The sequence below is a fragment of the Notothenia coriiceps genome, unplaced genomic scaffold (assembly GCF_000735185.1).
Source record: "Notothenia coriiceps isolate Sejong01 unplaced genomic scaffold, NC01 NC01_scaffold00011645, whole genome shotgun sequence".
NCBI classification, from domain to species: Eukaryota; Metazoa; Chordata; class Actinopteri; order Perciformes; family Nototheniidae; genus Notothenia; species Notothenia coriiceps.
This window is the reverse complement of record NW_011344346.1, coordinates 234,341-249,769: the sequence shown is the minus strand read 5'-3', so window position 1 is coordinate 249,769 and position 15,429 is coordinate 234,341. Positions and strand designations below refer to the sequence as shown.

The following is a 15,429-nucleotide window of genomic DNA, read 5'->3' as shown; positions in this document are numbered from 1 at the left end:
GCCTTTATGTTCTCATTTCAATGTATTCCTTATCTCTGGTGTTTTCCCTGCAGGCTCATGCAGCGGTCGCTGGAGTCTGTTTGGAGCATGGCTTTCGACTTTATTCTAGACAACGTGCAGTTGGTGGTGCAGCAGACGTATGGTAGCACCCTGAAGGTAGCATGAAGAGGAAGGTGCACTGTGTTCACTGTGTGTTACCATGACACCCTTTTTGTTTTGTTACTATCACAATATCTGCAATACAAATGATGACGCCTAAATGATGCTTTTCCTGCTCGACACCCTGTTCTCAGTGGCGAGAGTAAGACACAATTTAACGACGTCACACACTCGACATGTGAAAGTGTTACAGGAGCCATAACAGTATTAGACAAGAGTGTGTACAGTAAAGTGATTTCGGTACTTTTTTTTAAAGGAACACAAACTCAAAAGCAGGAAAAGTACTAATAAACTACTCACCAAAACTCAGAACAGTGATAATCGTAGCGCTTTTTTGAAAATCCATCATTTTCCATATGGAGTTCTTTTCTAAATATATAAAGTTTTATATACTGATTTTTGCAGGTGGAGTTTTAACTGTTTCTTATTAAAAAAAAACAGGTCTTATAAGATTTAAAATGTCCCTCCTGATTTCCATCTGCACTTATGTGATCTGAAGGTTTGAATAATGTAAGTCACAGGCACATTTCTGTGTTTCTTTTGCAGTTAAATAAGGTTTAAAATGACAACATAATCATCACGTTAAAACACAAAGCACCTTTTTAGAGATTTCAGAATCGGTTAGGGTTGTAGCACTCCTCAGACTTAGGACTTATGGATAAAGGACAAAACATTTCCTTGGTGCTCCGAGCTACTTGGACTAACCTATGATGTATCTACTACTGCTGTCTCAAAAAAAAAGCCAACAAAACAGTCTGCTGCATACAGTAGTATCTTTATTCCTCTTCTCTTGCAAAAAAAAGTGCCAAACCTTGTTATTATAGTATGTAAATAATGTTTTTAAAGACACTTGTTTAAAGAAAAAGATGTACGTGGAGGATTTACCTCTTGTATTGTTTACATGTAGTGAATTCTTAGTAACTGTCTCTAAATTGTAAAATCTCCTCAATCTTTAATTGTTTGTAAGTGTTCCAACATGGAAGCTGGTCAAAGCACTTCCTGTGAGGTTAACTGTTGATTCTCAGTAGCACTCTGACTCCGCGGATGATGACAGGGGTTATGGCGATCAATAAGTAGCCGACGCAGTTGTTTTTTTTCACTAGCAAATGAGATGTCCATTCAAGATAATGTAAAGTTTCATACCGCCTTTGTATCTGCAGAAAATCTTTTCTAGTGTTCCAGCCTAGTCACAAATGTGAATATTGAGATAATGCTGGATTTGACCAGGTGAGCTGATTTTTAACTCAATGTTTGTACTTGTGTACTTCATTCAATGGAGACATGTGTATGGCTTGTGGCTACATCATTGTATTTCTGTGATTTAACATTATAGTTGGCGATTAGAAGTACTCAGCAGATGCGGCTGGCTGGCTAGCTTGTGATCTCACCATGCAGGACATTATGTACGTGTGGTTGGAAAGGTTTCTCAAAGCAGTATCCCCAATATGCAAACCAAATCAATCGTTTATGTTTTCAACTTGTTGAAATGAATGTAATTCAGAATGTGTAAGTCTCCGCTCACTTTCCAGATGTTTGCTTCTCTTCACCTGTCATATCTTTCTGGAAGGAATGGCCAGGAGTTAAAACTGGCCAGTCTTGTCTTCTCTAAACTGGCTTGTGCCTGAAGACCTGAAGCTGTGAAATTGTTTGTAAGTTTTCTAAAATCTTGGTAATAAACTGTAAACTCTGTATTCATTGATGTGTCTTTGTCATTCATTATATATATCCTGCGTTTTAGGATGGTTTCCAACCATGATTGTCGGTTCTTAAAATATTATTTGAAAATGGTGATTTTACAAATAAAAAATATGAACAAATGGCTAGTTTTGAACAACAAGGCTATCCTCTTCTTGCAGGCATGAAATCCACTCATTTGAAAACATGCAGAATTGTTTATGTTAGAGCCAATAAACACATTTAACAGTCAATAATGTCCCTTAACAATCACCTTCTTATCGACATTATGTTTTGCATATTTGCAAGATTTTTATTTTTGGATCGTTATGGTGGCCAATATATAATAGTTTTTTTTCCATTATTGAATGTAAACATATTTATCAGTATTAATAATACAATTTTAATGTTGCGTCTTAGAATAACTATCAACAAAATGTAGCTTTGTTGATAATTTATTTTAAAATTAGGAGTTCAAATAAATAAGCGTAAAGCATGTTTAAACTATAGATAATTGCAAATATAATACAAATACATAGCTTTATTAAAAAAGTGTTATTTTATGCTATGAAATGCACGGATCCGGTCAACCGGATATGGAGTAACGTCATATCCTCAGCAACCGTTCGCATTTCGTGCAACTGAAATATCAGCTCTGATCAGGTAACCGATAATTTAACAGCATTAAGGTTATGAATTAGCACACTTTTATTAACACAACACATAATTGACTTATTCTATCTTACACCCGTGTGACGTGTTTTCTGATATCCCTGTGAGTGTGTAAATCTATCAAACTCATGGCCAACGGTAGCTAGCTTAGCATTCTAACACACGCATTTGTCTCGGTTCTTTCTTAATGACTGGCAGAAAATATCTACTTGTTAGCTTCATTCATCGATTGACAGACGTGTTATAAATAGCTGCACAGTAAGCTAAAGCAAAAAAATGTCGCGGAAATGGACAAACTGTACCAAGTTTGTAATGAAGCTCACGTACGTCTATTGGGAATAACCAAGCGACGAAAAGAAGGTGTGCCCAGTAGTCACAAAGGGTCGAACAGTCTCTTATATTCGAAAGGTTTCTAATTTGTTAAAATGACCAGCAGTTATTTAAGTGGCGACCATAATGACAGCTGTTTGAATTCTCTGGATATCAAGGAAATGACCCTCAATGCTTCACTTCTTATATACTCAAGCTTAAGGTTCAATGTAATGTTCTCTTTATACATCCATGGTGCAATGGACCACTGTCTATGTCGGTAGCAGCATTTAACGAGAAGCAACGTTCTGTCGTCTATGGCATCTGCTACCGTTGTTTGATAAAATGTCAACAACTTTCTTAAGGGTTTATTTGAGTCTGGAAAGGATATGTTACCTGGATTACATTTGCCATTGTTGCTTACATATTTTCTATTTGTTATAACGTGTGTAAAGATTCAAAGGTTTTATTGTCATATGCACAGTAGCTATAGTTTATGTATGACAATGAAAATCTCAAATTAGACTAAGATGAGCTAAAAACTGAATATATAGTAAAAAAAAACAAACAATAATAAAATACTGTTTATAGTCACAATAAATATGTGAAATGCAAACAGACGAATGCTTTAAGTCATGAAGGCATTTCACAGAGCCCAGGGGTGTGTTCATAAAGCATTCATCTGTTAAAGCATTGTTGGCACAGATATTTTATGTAGGTATTTGAATCGTTTACATGGAAAATGATCAAACTAAACTATACATAAAACACTGTGACTTTAGGTATATTGTTTCTCCTCAATGACTGGTGGACAGTAAAGTTACATTACATGCTGCGTTGCTCATGTTAGGGCATTTGATAAGCAGGCATTTATTACAGTTGATTAGATAAACCTAGCTGAATCACTACCCTGCTAAAAACTTCAACTACTATGTTCACTTTTTGTTTAGTCATTCAACAGTATGTCCGACGGGTTGTAGTCAGTGAAGATAGACTCAATATTAGAAACAGACTTCAGTGTAGCAAAATGCTATTCAACATCCTCACAAACAGCCCCGAAAACAACCTTAAAGATTTAACAACACGAAACAGAGTGTGCAGTTTCCTGTGTGTTTTCAAAGGGAAAATAGTTTGCTTCTTTTGTATCACTGAGGCACGTCGTAGGCCGGTATGGACAGGAGAAATGTAATCTGTTGTCTTATTGTTTATTTGTTTCTGACCTCCTGTCTCGGCTTACACTATCTGTTCTTTTCCCTCCCTACATTCAGAGAGAGATCCACACAGAGCAACCATGGCCCACCAATCGATGGACATCCTGTCAAAGGTTCTGGAGCAGACCGCCAAGGTGGTGGAGGAGAAGTTGGATGCACAGATGAGCAAACTGAATGAAATTGATGAAGATGATTTGGAGAGACTGAAGGAGAGGCGGTTAGAGGCGCTTAAGAAAGCCCAGAAACAGAAGCAGGTATGTTTTTCTAAGGGCAGACAAACTAAACCTATGTTGTGTGTGTATATATATCATGCCAAATGTTTCCAAAAAGCCTTGAGAAATCCAAATGTCAGGGTGACGGTGGTTGTGGAATATGAAACCTATTCAAGTAGTCACAGGATTTCTGCAGTTGTGTGGACTTGTGAGAAAGACATAGTTGGATAATCAGAAATCAGTGTTACAACCCGGCTCTTGGGCTGCATCAAAAATCTGGGATGCGAGACGAGGGGTCTGAAAGTACAACAATCCTTTATTTAGTGGACACCAAAAAGACAGCCGCGACACGAGAGGAATGAGAGAGAGCGAACAAACCCGGTTCGCTCTCCTCTTGTAGGCTTCCCGACCCAGGTGCAGCTCATCAGGCAAAACGCCGGCCCCACAGCACTGGATCCTGTAAACACACACACACACACACATACACATACACACCCCTCGTGGTGTGGAGGGGTCTATCAGTGAAACATGTTTTTTCACAGAGACTTTATTAAACTGTTTGTCATCAGTTTTATTCAGAGCCCTTCAAGCCTCAGAATCTCCCCTTCTTTATTTGAAAGATTTGGAAAAGTACTTGAGCTTTTCATAAAGACCACGTTGGGAAGCATTGTGTTTTTGTTGTTAAACTAAGTGTTGTTTTGGAGTTGGTCTAAACAGCAGGATTATATATGGATCTTATATCGGGGGGGGGGGAGGAAGCTTGGATGTGAAAGCCAGTCATTATATTTCATCGTTCTGCTCCTCACCCTAGTATTCTTGTTTTTGAAGGAGTGGTTGAATAAAGGCCACGGAGAGTACAGAGAGATCTCCAGTGAGAAAGACTTTTTCGGCGAGGTCAAAGACAGCAAGAACGTCGTCTGCCACTTCTACAAAGGCTCCACCTTCAGGTCAGTCCATCGCTGGAGTATATGTACATCAATGAAGTGACAGAGGTGTACCATTTTGAACATGTTTTTTCTAGTTTTATTTTGACCATTCAATTGGTTCAGCTATAACTCTTCTTTAATGTCAGGTCTCCTCTTTGTTTTAAATGTCAGTAACTTTTGTGCGTTGTCATCCGGCTGTTAAATTCTTCTGTCCCCTACATGTAGGTGTAAGATCCTCGACAAACACTTGACCATCTTGGCAAAGAAGCACGTTGAGACCAAATTCATCACACTGAACGTGGATAAGGCCCCGTTTCTGACAGACAGGCTGCGGATCAAAGTCATTCCCACCATGTGCCTGCTTATCGACGGAAAAACAAAGGACTATGTGGTGGGATTCACCGACATGGGAAACACCGACGAGTTTTCCACAGAGATGCTGGAGTGGAGACTCGGCTGTGCGGATGTGATCAACTACAGGTGAGATACCACCTTCAGCTAGCATGCGTTATAGCTGCAGAATCAAAGTTATGAGTGGATAAAAAACTAACTTCATCCTTTTCTCCTGTTGTCAGTGGCAACCTGATGGAGCCTCCTACAGGACCGGTGAGGTCGGGCACTAAGTTCACAAAGGTGGAGAAGAAAACCATCCGAGGGCGAACCTACGACTCAGACTCAGATTCTGACTGAAAAGCTCTGACTCTCATCCTGTTTCTCTCTTAATAAACACTCTGCTTTTACTTTTCCTGTCCTCTCCGTGACTTAACCTTTTATTCAGGTTTTGCATATTTTTACTTCTATCGTGTCTCATAATGTTTTCCATGAAATGTTTTTTTTTTTTTTTTTTACGAATTGCCTTCCATGTTGGAATAACATCAACATGACAAACATGCCTTTTAATAACATGGAAACTTCTAGCTGACACAGAAAGCTTCACTGAGCCAACCATTGATCCAATACCTCCCACGTGTTGATTTTCTCAGTGACTGAAACCTTGAAGCTTCCTCAGGAATCGCAGGCGTTCTCTTTCACATTGTTCTGATTCTCTCCTGTTCCTCTGTGAGTCTGACGTTAGAACGGAAAACATGATGCAGAATTACCGAGATAATCAAAAGCGTCAGAAAACATTTACTTGTAGCAGGAGTTCGACTTGACTAATGCGGACTTAATAAAAATATGAATTAAAAATGTCCGCCTCTGGAATTTTGTTATTGTATGTGTGAGAAACTGATAAAGCAAATTGTTGCACACTAAGTTAGTATTATGGGTAAAAACCCTACTAAAACATGATCCTTCAATTCCCATAATGCATTGCAATGTACCTCGTTTGACTATTCTTCCCTGGAAAAGATGAACGCAGGGAGTATAACCCTTTAGTGTGATTCAGGAGTCTTCCATTATTCTGGCTGTTCAGAGCTCAACTCAGATTATAGTTGGTTTGGGATAACTGAGAATTACACGTCACTAAACTGAAATTACCAATAACAATATAAATGTACGTAAATAGAACCGTCTTAACACGAGCAACAGGACAGTGATGCATGAAAAACAGCCATTGCGTACCAATGCCATACTAGACTTTTTTAAATATGTTTTTTTCTAAATTCCCAAAGAAAATCAAGGAGCTTCTCACAACTGGATCAATAAACAATATTGTAAACACCTGTGAGAGGAAACTTGATCTAAACATTTCCAGCAGGTGAGAAATAACTTTCTCTTTCTGTGAAATACAAGCAAAAAGGAAACATGCATTTCATTTCAAAAGGCTTTTAATTTATGTGTTTTAACAAGTCATGTTTACTTTAGAATTTGAACCATCATCTGTAGCTTAATACTTGCAATATTTAGATAGACATTTGAGTAAATACAAAAACCGTTTAAACCATATTCCTTTTGCTCATTGTGGTGAAACCAGAACAGGAAGCTATGGAGCACAAGATATTTCATGATATTTTGGAACAATGGAACTTTGAATGAACATGATGTGGAAGCGGAGCTAGGATTTGAGAGCTTTGGGGTCTGCAGGCTGGAGGAGGCGGTGGACGATCAGCTCTCCTTTGGTGTTGATGTAAGTGTCTCCCATGTCCTGCTCAGCTGGCAGGCCGTAGGGCGTCTTCAGAGGCTGGATCCTGAAGGACCAGAGGAGAGGGGGTCAAGAAACAGGGTCTTAAGATCCAGACAAATGGCTTTAATAACTGATTCAAAATGGTTCTTATTGCTTCAAATTCAGACACTTTTTAGGGTAAAATGCAGAGACTGATTTCATCGTTACATGTCAATTGTGACAATGTGATTAAGTTGAAAAATTAGCAGCAACATTGAGTGTTTACTTTGTTTATTTCATAAGCTGTTTTTCATTTATGTTGAATATTTAAGCTCTTTCTTAACCTCTCCTCAAAGACCCCAATTGTTCCATTACAAATATAGAAAGTGTTTTCAAATTACATGAGCGATTGTGGATGAAATATCTTTAAGTCGAGAATCAAGCCTTTTTCAAACAGTATATCCAACTTCAAGTATACAATCCTAACCATTCAAATGAACAGTTAACATTTATAATTTTCAAACTGTACAAACCTTGGATATGAATCTACTTGTCTCATGTCATCACATTTTATTTAGCTGTAAGCTTCAATGATGAGCAGAGCCTTGAGTTTTAGACAGATATATTACATTTCTCTTACCTCACAAGATGTTTGACAAATTTCAGTTGGCTGTTGACTGCAGGTGTGTTTTTGTGAATGACAGGTGTATGAGCCTAAAGAGAGAGAACAGAGTCAGTGCAACAAATCATTACAAAGGGTCTTTACTGCTCTCCAAGGTTCAAGCAGACACTGTCTGGTTCCTATAGAGGTGCTGATTTATTGTTTTAATACGAATTCCCAAATCTCTTGTGTTCTACAAAACATTTCCCTCATTTTTTTAACAGATGAAAACAAAGGCTTCACCTTTTGGAGCCCCAGGTATTTCACGAGGTCTTTCTCCCAGTACGGTCGTCTCATGGTACTCTTGACTCGTGTCACGATGTGCAGTTTGTGAGGTTGTTCTGGATCTCCTCCATATCGGTCATGCTCTTTTGATCTCTCTTCAAAAATCTGTGAAGGAAAACACAAGTGAGCTGAAGTGATGCTTTATTCATTATGAAGAATAAGGCATCATGATATATTTAATATCTGGATTATTCTGTCAGGGGGTCCCGGAGGTAGAAATGTAATATTAGGCACTTAATTCTACCTTACGTAATTTACAAATATTAACCAAAATTAGTCAGGTATTAAAATGAATTGAAAACAAAGCCTCTCTGCAAGACAGGGCCAAATGTTAGGGTGATGGAATGGATCCATCTTAGTTGAGATTATACTTAAATGGTACACATTCCTAAACAAATAAGCAATGTATTAAAAATCATTCTGCAAAACTCTGATGTTCGATCTGATTCTTACCTCTTTGGGGACTCTTGCTTTGGTGAATTTGCTGCGTGCCGGTACAAATAATGGGCAACGCGGCAAAAGTGTAGCTTCTGTCAGGAGCTGTAAACAAACACAAAATTAAAGCAGACCGTAATAATGTGGCTGAGGGTAAAAGGCTTATTTCTTTCCTGATATAGGAGCACACATATAGAGTGATGAGGCTATATCAATTTGTCAACCAATGAGCTTACTGTTTGGATAAGTAGCTGCTATATACATTTATTCATTATATTAAATGTAGCTTCTACCACATGTTACATTTAATGTATTTTATAAATACTGCTGCTGCTCCTTTTCTACCCAAATGTGTACTGTAAATAAATTGTAATAACTTTTAATAAGTATTTTAAATATTATAAGAATGCCCTTTTTGTAATAGTGCTTTATTATAATTTTTTTATCTAAATCTTCCGTCTAATTTTGCTGAAACAATTTAAATGTCCCCTCTGTGGGACGAATAGGACGAATAAAGGAATTCTGATTTGGCTGCTAGAGTTGAAAAAATATATTGAAACCAGATTATATATTGTGAAACTCTGGATTTTTGACCACATTTACTATATATCAAGAGAAAGAACATTTCAATAGAACACAAACTGACAGTATCGACATTGAGAGGTACTGATTTTAAAGTAAAGAAAGCATTAAGGTAAGGTCAGTTTGAAACATGAGAAATACTGCAAGATGTTCTTCTTACCTTCACTGAGCTCAAACCACGACAGACCCCCGACATCTTTAATTCGGTAACCTTAGTGACAGTGTTAGTGACGGTTAAATTGACAGCCACTAGTTAGTTAAACTACTGTGGTGCACCCCAAGGTTAACGTTACCGTGCAGCCCTGCTAAACGCAGAGTAGACCAAACGATAATGAACGCGACGGATAAAAACGTAACTAATTTCACATTATATTCACTGAATTCAAACCGACGACATTGATTCAAGAGCTGAAGAAGAACAGCAAACGGTAAGTCACGTTGTTGTCATGACAGTTATGTCCTCCATCGATGTCTACACCGGAAGCTTCGAGGAGTTACATTGAAACTACGCCGACGAAGCGAATGTTCCCCGATCAAGGTTCCTACAGTTATTTGTATTACTATAATTATATAACTAAAAAACAGTTTTCATTTGATATCCTTTAAATCCCCTTTTTGGTTTAATGTCATTTTCAGATTATTAGAGTAATAGAAATATTTTTGGTGATAAATTCAAACTATTTAAAAATACATTAATAATGAATTGTCAAATTAAACAGGATACATGTGGGCAAATAAAAGAAAGGCAAAAAACAGGATAACAACAACATAACTTAAAATAACAAAGTAAGATATTCCTCTATGTATTTCAATGAATATTGGAAGATACAATCCCTAGATAGTCTTAGGAAAGTTTTAATTGTACTTCACATACAATTATAACGATAAACGATTTACATTTTTACAAGATCAGTTTAAAATACAGTTGCGTAGTCGTATTTAATTGCAGTATTTTGATAAAGCTGCACCCATCTAAACACCATTATTATGGACCATTATTCCACCATGATGTTTCTCCGGGGAACTATTTTTGTGGCGCACCTGTGTAGCTCTCAAGTTGGGACGTACCGCTTCCTTTGGAGACTTTTCTGACATTTTAAAAGCATGAATCCACTTTTAGTATTCTAGTAACTGTGGAAAACACGAAGGATAAACAGAATAATGAGCCAGAATCACGTGTCAGGGATGGAGAGCTCCGCCATCTCCGTCCTGAAGAGAGCCGTGGAGCTGGACCACAGCGGCCGCTTCCAAGAGTCTCTGGTCTGTTACCAGGAGGGCATCCAGCTGCTCATTGACGTGCTGAAAGGTGCTTTATTATTATTATTCATAACATTAAATGCAATGTAAAGGAAAGTATTGACTGCAGCACGGTCCTACAGGGTTAGGAGCCCGGAGTGTTAGGGGGACAAGAGAGAGCTACCAACCAGGAAGAGAATCAAAATGACCAACAAACTAAATCAGAATCATATTTATTGGCCCAGTTTGTGTTATACAATGATTTTGACTTTTATTTGGCATCTCTTGATAAACTTATACAGGAATTATTAAGACAGTAAAGGACAACAAAGCTGGAAGAAAACAATTAGATACTATTCAGGTGTGTTAGGCAAAAAATGACTACACATACACCGAATCAACAACCAAGAGGGGCTGAATGACCCCAATGAGACACAAAACTACTACAAAGTGAATATATATTATCACAGTGGAACAGACGACCCCAAAGAGACACAAATGGACTACATAGAGACTCAAAACAACCACAAAGTGACTCAAAAAGACTACACATGGACACATAATGACTACAAAATGACACAAGACAACTATAAGTGACTTAATATACAAAAGGAACAACAAAAAGAGACAAACAAACTATAACGTCTTTATGTCCTTCTCATATGTAGTGTGGGGGCCTTTTGCATATTTAACCCAGGGGCCCATTGTCTTAATATCTTAATAATGAGTACAGTAGAGGTAATGTAGCATGGAAAAGACATAAATGATCATTTCTTCTTGTTTTCTCTCCCCTGACAGCCTCTGTGAAAGATGAGTCAAAGCGAGGTCACTACAGGGAGAGGATAAAGGGCTACATGGACCGAGCAGAGCAGATCAAATCTCATGTGAACCAGCTGAAAGAAGGTAGGAAACAAAACCGCTGAAACACAAATGAACGTGCTGTAAAGTCTATTGACCACCATGTTTTTTGATAATTGCATTTAACAGAAATGCATTTATGAATATATGAACCCTGCTCTACAAACAGCTATAATGTCAGGGAATTGTTAAAGTTATATCTTATTGACAATGCATTCATATTTGAGCGGTAAATAGCATTGGGTTATTTGTGCCATCTGTAACTGCCTATATTCTCCTGTCAGATGGGAAATACCACGAGCAGATCAGGATATCAGAGGACGCGACAGGTCACAGCTACGAGTCTCTGTTCAAGCCCTACATGAGCAGCTTCCTCACCGAGGTCTGGGTGGAAGACCCTTACATACGGCACATACACCAAGTGAGATCTCACGTTACTTTATTTTCGTCAAGCTGGATTTGCCTTTGTTTATTTGCGTTTATTCAAGGGCTGCAACTTCAGATTTTTCATTCTACACATGATCTTTAATTCATTTAATTTATACAGTGTTGGATTAATAACCACTTTAAGGAAAGCATCTGCACTACAGCCCAAAAAACTACATACTGACTGTATGGCATTAATAAGATTAACTTTGTTTATGTAAATACTCAGTGCCAAAATAATATGATATAATAAGGGCCTTAGGGTTGGTTAGGGCTTAGGATGTGTTAATAGGGTTAAAAATAGCTATGAGCAATTATTCAATAGGATAATCTATCGTCTTGTTATGCAATTGTATTTTTATCATTTCAATCGAAACTGTTATTAATTTCACACAGAAAGTGGTGTATACAAATTCTCCACCAGTATTTAGTATTATTAACCTACATCCCACAAAATACTTAAACTGTTCCTAAAGTTAATTACATTTTGAATTTTCAAAGAATTATATATTTTGTAAATTATTATTATATTATATATCATTGTGTATCTTCATATTGAATTGATTAACACTGCAGTTTAATCTCAAAGTAAAACTGCTTCCCTTTCAGCTGTACAACTTCCTGCGGTTCTGTGAGATGCTGCTCAAAGCGCCCTGCAAGGTGAAGAAGGTCCATCTGCTCACCTCCCAGGACGAGGTCGGTTCTGAAACAAATATGGTCGCACAAAGTGTAGTAAATGAATGGCAGTCATTGGCCCTTTTCCAACATAATCACATGACTTGGCTCAGTAGCAGAGGTCTAAATAAATAAATGAATGCTAGACAAATTCCTCTTACCGTTTTGATTTGTGATAAGTCTTGATTTATGTCTGTAATGAATGTTTTCAGCAATTGACAGTCAGTAAAAACAGTTTGTATAGGTGTCTGGGTCCCTTTGTGCTGTTGTTTTAATACCATTTTGTCCCGTCCAGCAGGCGGATAGCGGGCAGCAGCGCGGCGCTCTCTCTGAGATCAAAGAGAGTCTGAGCGCTCAGGGAGTGACTCTGGATCTGCAGTACTCCTCCACCATACACGACAGGGAGATCAGGTGCATTTCAAGGATTTTACACATTAAAAAAACACATGATAAGCTAAGAATAGTTTTCAATTTGCAATATCTAAAAAACAATATTTTTAGGATTTCTTTTCACGTAAGCACCCTACTCTCTAGGATTGCTGCTTTATCCTCTGGTTGTAAACAAAAACATATTTGTTTTTTTTAGGTTTGACAATGGTTGGATCATCAAGATAGGCAGAGGGTTGGATTACTTCAAAAGACCTAAGGTGAGACGTGATTAAAGTTTATATGAATCCTTTTCTTTAAATGCCATTTTTCAGAATCACATCGCTGACTTGTTGTGAATCTTTCTTATCCTCCAGGGTCGATTCTCTATCGGTTATTGTGACTACGACCTCCGGCAGTGCCACGAGACCAGCGTAGACATTTTTCACACCAAACACACAAAAACACTATGAGATTCAAACATCTTAAAAACTGTTTTTCTATCTTAATTTACTCACCTGCCCAAAAGACACATCTGCTGTGGGTTTGGAGTTGCCTTAAATACTTGTGATGTGATCGGCCTTATGGAGCCATTTTGATCAGGTTTTATAAAATGCTTTTGTCACACTGACATGTCTTTAATTCTGTACGATCATGTATGATTATCACAGACTTGTGCTGTCAAATGTTGCCAAATACTTTGTTTTCCTGTTAACATATTATTTTCTTTAAAGGGTTCTTTTCTGGTTCTTTTCTTTACATTTTTAAAAAACTTTTAATTCTTCTATTACCAAATGTTTTTTTAAGAACGTCATACTGCCATCTGGTGGAACAGGTCAATTAAAACTGCTTTTATAATTATTTAAAATGGTCTTTGTTTTATTATTTTAATCATGATCAAGCTTTAAAGTAACTGTATTTAAAGTATATCACATTTAAAATGTATTCATACATATCAAAAAAGTATCTTGATTACCACAAACCTGATTAAGCTGCAGCAGTTTATTCAGTTCAAATAATTAATTCAGTTTGTGTGTCGAAAGTCAAACTTGATCTAAGAGTTTGTATTCATTTATTATTGAACAAACACTAAATACACAAGTAACACAAAAACACAGCATATATCAGTAGGCCTACGAATCTAAATAATCAAATCTAAAGACATTAATGATTTATTTTTGATATTATTTGTGTCGCAATACGTCTTTTAAAACAATGGTGCATGGGAGATTATGAGTTTGAGTTGGCTCAGATGTCATAGAAAGGTTGCATTATTCAGACTACTATTGGACTTCTCTTCCATGTTTGTGAACTATTAACTAGGTCAAGAATGATCATGACCACTGAGTCATTGAAATAACATCGTATCATTAACCATTGTTTCAAACTGCTAGAAATATGCAAATCCTTCATGCAGCAAATGTATCAGGTAATAAAGCCTAATATAAAAACTTTATTTCTATTCTCCAATGCTGCACGCTGTAAAACTTTCAGGGGTTGGTTGGCAGTTGGCAGTTGGCAGTTGGCAGCGGTTTACTTAGTCTATAAACCACCATTTACCGGCTAAAGTCCTGTATTAATCAGTTGAATGAAAAGCCAACTGACATGTAGTTAACTGTTATAGTAAAAACAATAATTATTCAAACATTAGTCCAGCTTTGTCTGTGTGTAGGTCACTTGTTCAGGGTTGCTGTAGGATTAATGCTGAGTTAATGACATTTTAATGACATAATATTTCCCCCATAAAAAAGCAATTATGGAGAAAAAAACCCCCTCATTAAATATTCATGAGAAACTGTTTGTTTGGATGAATGGAAACACACAAGAGTTCAAACAGCGCCGTGATCGGATTATCTATCGGCCTTAATCTGGGTTTGCATGCCCGGTCCTCATCTGGGCTCTGAGGGGACGCTTTATAATCCGTCAGGGAAGCACAGATGACCGTGGATGTCTCTACTTGTATTACTTTATAAGAGAGAAGAGGACAAAAGAAGCGGTTTCTGCTGTAAATGTGCAGACAGATTTCATATGTCACCACATCAGCTGTTATCAGTTCAAATAAGATACACTTGCATACATATTGTCTTTTATGTGCAGATTACAGACAATAAATCCACAAATACATCCCATCCCAGACTGTGTATGTCAGGTCGGTGTGTTGACATGTGGTTGGTTGCATGTAATCCAGATGTCAGCGGCTGGGTTTATGTTTGAGAGGAAGAGATAAGGATTTGTGGGACGAGGAGCCTCATCAGGAGCTGCTCACACACAGACACAATGTGGATGAAGGTCTCCTCTTCCCGTGCCCCCCCCCCCTCCTCCCTCTCGCTGGTTGTAGCCCAGTGGCCTACATAGTGCTGCCATCTCTGAAACCCTCCTGTGGGAATGGGCATATTCACTGTAGCAACACTGGGATCAATGTCATGTGAGGAAACGGTGTGTGTGCGAGATATCTTGGTCTCTTTTAAAGAAAGGGACATTTCTTTTAAAGGTTATTTTCTGATTTAACGAGGCAGTGAAGACCCATTTTTACGTATCATTTTTCCTTCAAGTATTATGCTTTTTGGATTTAGGGCATACATAAAGGTATGTTTCTTTTTTAAATTATTATTATGCCTTTCTTTTGTTGAACAAGGACATGCATACAAATACATATACATCTCTGATACATGCCAGATTATAGCTAATAGCTCATTTT

General features: G+C 37.6%; 4 protein-coding genes across 5 annotated transcripts in view; 3 read left to right on the top strand and 1 right to left on the bottom strand.

The window, feature by feature from the left end:
• The window catches only part of rev1 (REV1 DNA directed polymerase), a 16,690-nt gene extending 15,865 nt beyond the window's left edge, over positions 1 to 825 (top strand). The window contains exon 15 of the mRNA XM_010772871.1: positions 54 to 825. Coding sequence (XP_010771173.1) covers positions 54 to 165 — 112 coding nt within the window. The 3' untranslated portion in view covers positions 166 to 825. The remainder of the gene's footprint in view (positions 1 to 53) is intronic.
• Positions 826 to 2,415: 1,590 nt separating this feature from the next.
• txndc9 (thioredoxin domain containing 9) lies at positions 2,416 to 6,351 on the top strand. Its single transcript, XM_010772863.1, has 5 exons — positions 2,416 to 2,496; positions 4,083 to 4,279; positions 5,066 to 5,184; positions 5,389 to 5,643; positions 5,739 to 6,351. Exons 2-5 carry the CDS (start codon positions 4,106 to 4,108, stop codon positions 5,851 to 5,853), a joined length of 663 nt encoding a protein of 220 aa, XP_010771165.1. The 5' UTR covers positions 2,416 to 2,496; positions 4,083 to 4,105; the 3' UTR covers positions 5,854 to 6,351.
• A 563-nt stretch (positions 6,352 to 6,914) lies between these two features.
• On the bottom strand, positions 6,915 to 9,702 carry mrpl30 (mitochondrial ribosomal protein L30). Its single transcript, XM_010772861.1, has 5 exons — positions 9,331 to 9,702; positions 8,607 to 8,693; positions 8,112 to 8,258; positions 7,848 to 7,921; positions 6,915 to 7,292 (listed from the first exon to the last, which is right to left on the bottom strand). Exons 1-5 carry the CDS (start codon positions 9,364 to 9,366, stop codon positions 7,160 to 7,162), a joined length of 477 nt encoding a protein of 158 aa, XP_010771163.1. The 5' UTR covers positions 9,367 to 9,702; the 3' UTR covers positions 6,915 to 7,159.
• Positions 9,703 to 10,169: 467 nt separating this feature from the next.
• Positions 10,170 to 13,601, top strand: mitd1 (MIT, microtubule interacting and transport, domain containing 1). Of its 2 annotated transcripts, none has more exons than XM_010772860.1 (7): positions 10,170 to 10,476; positions 11,205 to 11,309; positions 11,549 to 11,685; positions 12,300 to 12,386; positions 12,664 to 12,776; positions 12,952 to 13,012; positions 13,109 to 13,599. In XM_010772860.1, the coding sequence occupies exons 1-7, from the start codon at positions 10,332 to 10,334 to the stop codon at positions 13,202 to 13,204; spliced, it is 744 nt and encodes a 247-aa protein (XP_010771162.1). In that variant the 5' UTR covers positions 10,170 to 10,331; the 3' UTR covers positions 13,205 to 13,599. The 2 variants fall into 2 exon arrangements, with proteins under 2 accessions (XP_010771162.1, XP_010771161.1); XM_010772859.1 differs by having other exon boundaries at positions 10,171 to 10,476; positions 12,661 to 12,776; positions 13,109 to 13,601.
• Positions 13,602 to 15,429: the final 1,828 nt, after the last annotated feature.

Excerpts from the sequence above, each read along its gene's own strand:
- txndc9 (XM_010772863.1), top strand. The coding sequence starts at position 4,106 with ATGGCCCACCAATCGATGGACATCCTGTCAAAGGTTCTGGAGCAGACC. Across the intron at positions 4,280-5,065 it reads AAGCCCAGAAACAGAAGCAG|GAGTGGTTGAATAAAGGCCA; the intron begins GTATGTTTTTCT and ends TTGTTTTTGAAG. Across the intron at positions 5,185-5,388 it reads TACAAAGGCTCCACCTTCAG|GTGTAAGATCCTCGACAAAC; the intron begins GTCAGTCCATCG and ends CCCTACATGTAG.
- mrpl30 (XM_010772861.1), bottom strand. The coding sequence starts at position 9,366 with ATGTCGGGGGTCTGTCGTGGTTTGAGCTCAGTGAAG. Across the intron at positions 8,694-9,330 it reads GTGGTTTGAGCTCAGTGAAG|CTCCTGACAGAAGCTACACT; the intron begins GTAAGAAGAACA and ends GTTTGTTTACAG. Across the intron at positions 8,259-8,606 it reads AAGCAAGAGTCCCCAAAGAG|ATTTTTGAAGAGAGATCAAA; the intron begins GTAAGAATCAGA and ends TTTCCTTCACAG.
- mitd1 (XM_010772859.1), top strand. The coding sequence starts at position 10,332 with ATGAGCCAGAATCACGTGTCAGGGATGGAGAGCTCCGCCATCTCCGTC. Across the intron at positions 11,310-11,548 it reads TGTGAACCAGCTGAAAGAAG|ATGGGAAATACCACGAGCAG; the intron begins GTAGGAAACAAA and ends TTCTCCTGTCAG. Across the intron at positions 12,387-12,660 it reads TGCTCACCTCCCAGGACGAG|CAGGCGGATAGCGGGCAGCA; the intron begins GTCGGTTCTGAA and ends TGTCCCGTCCAG.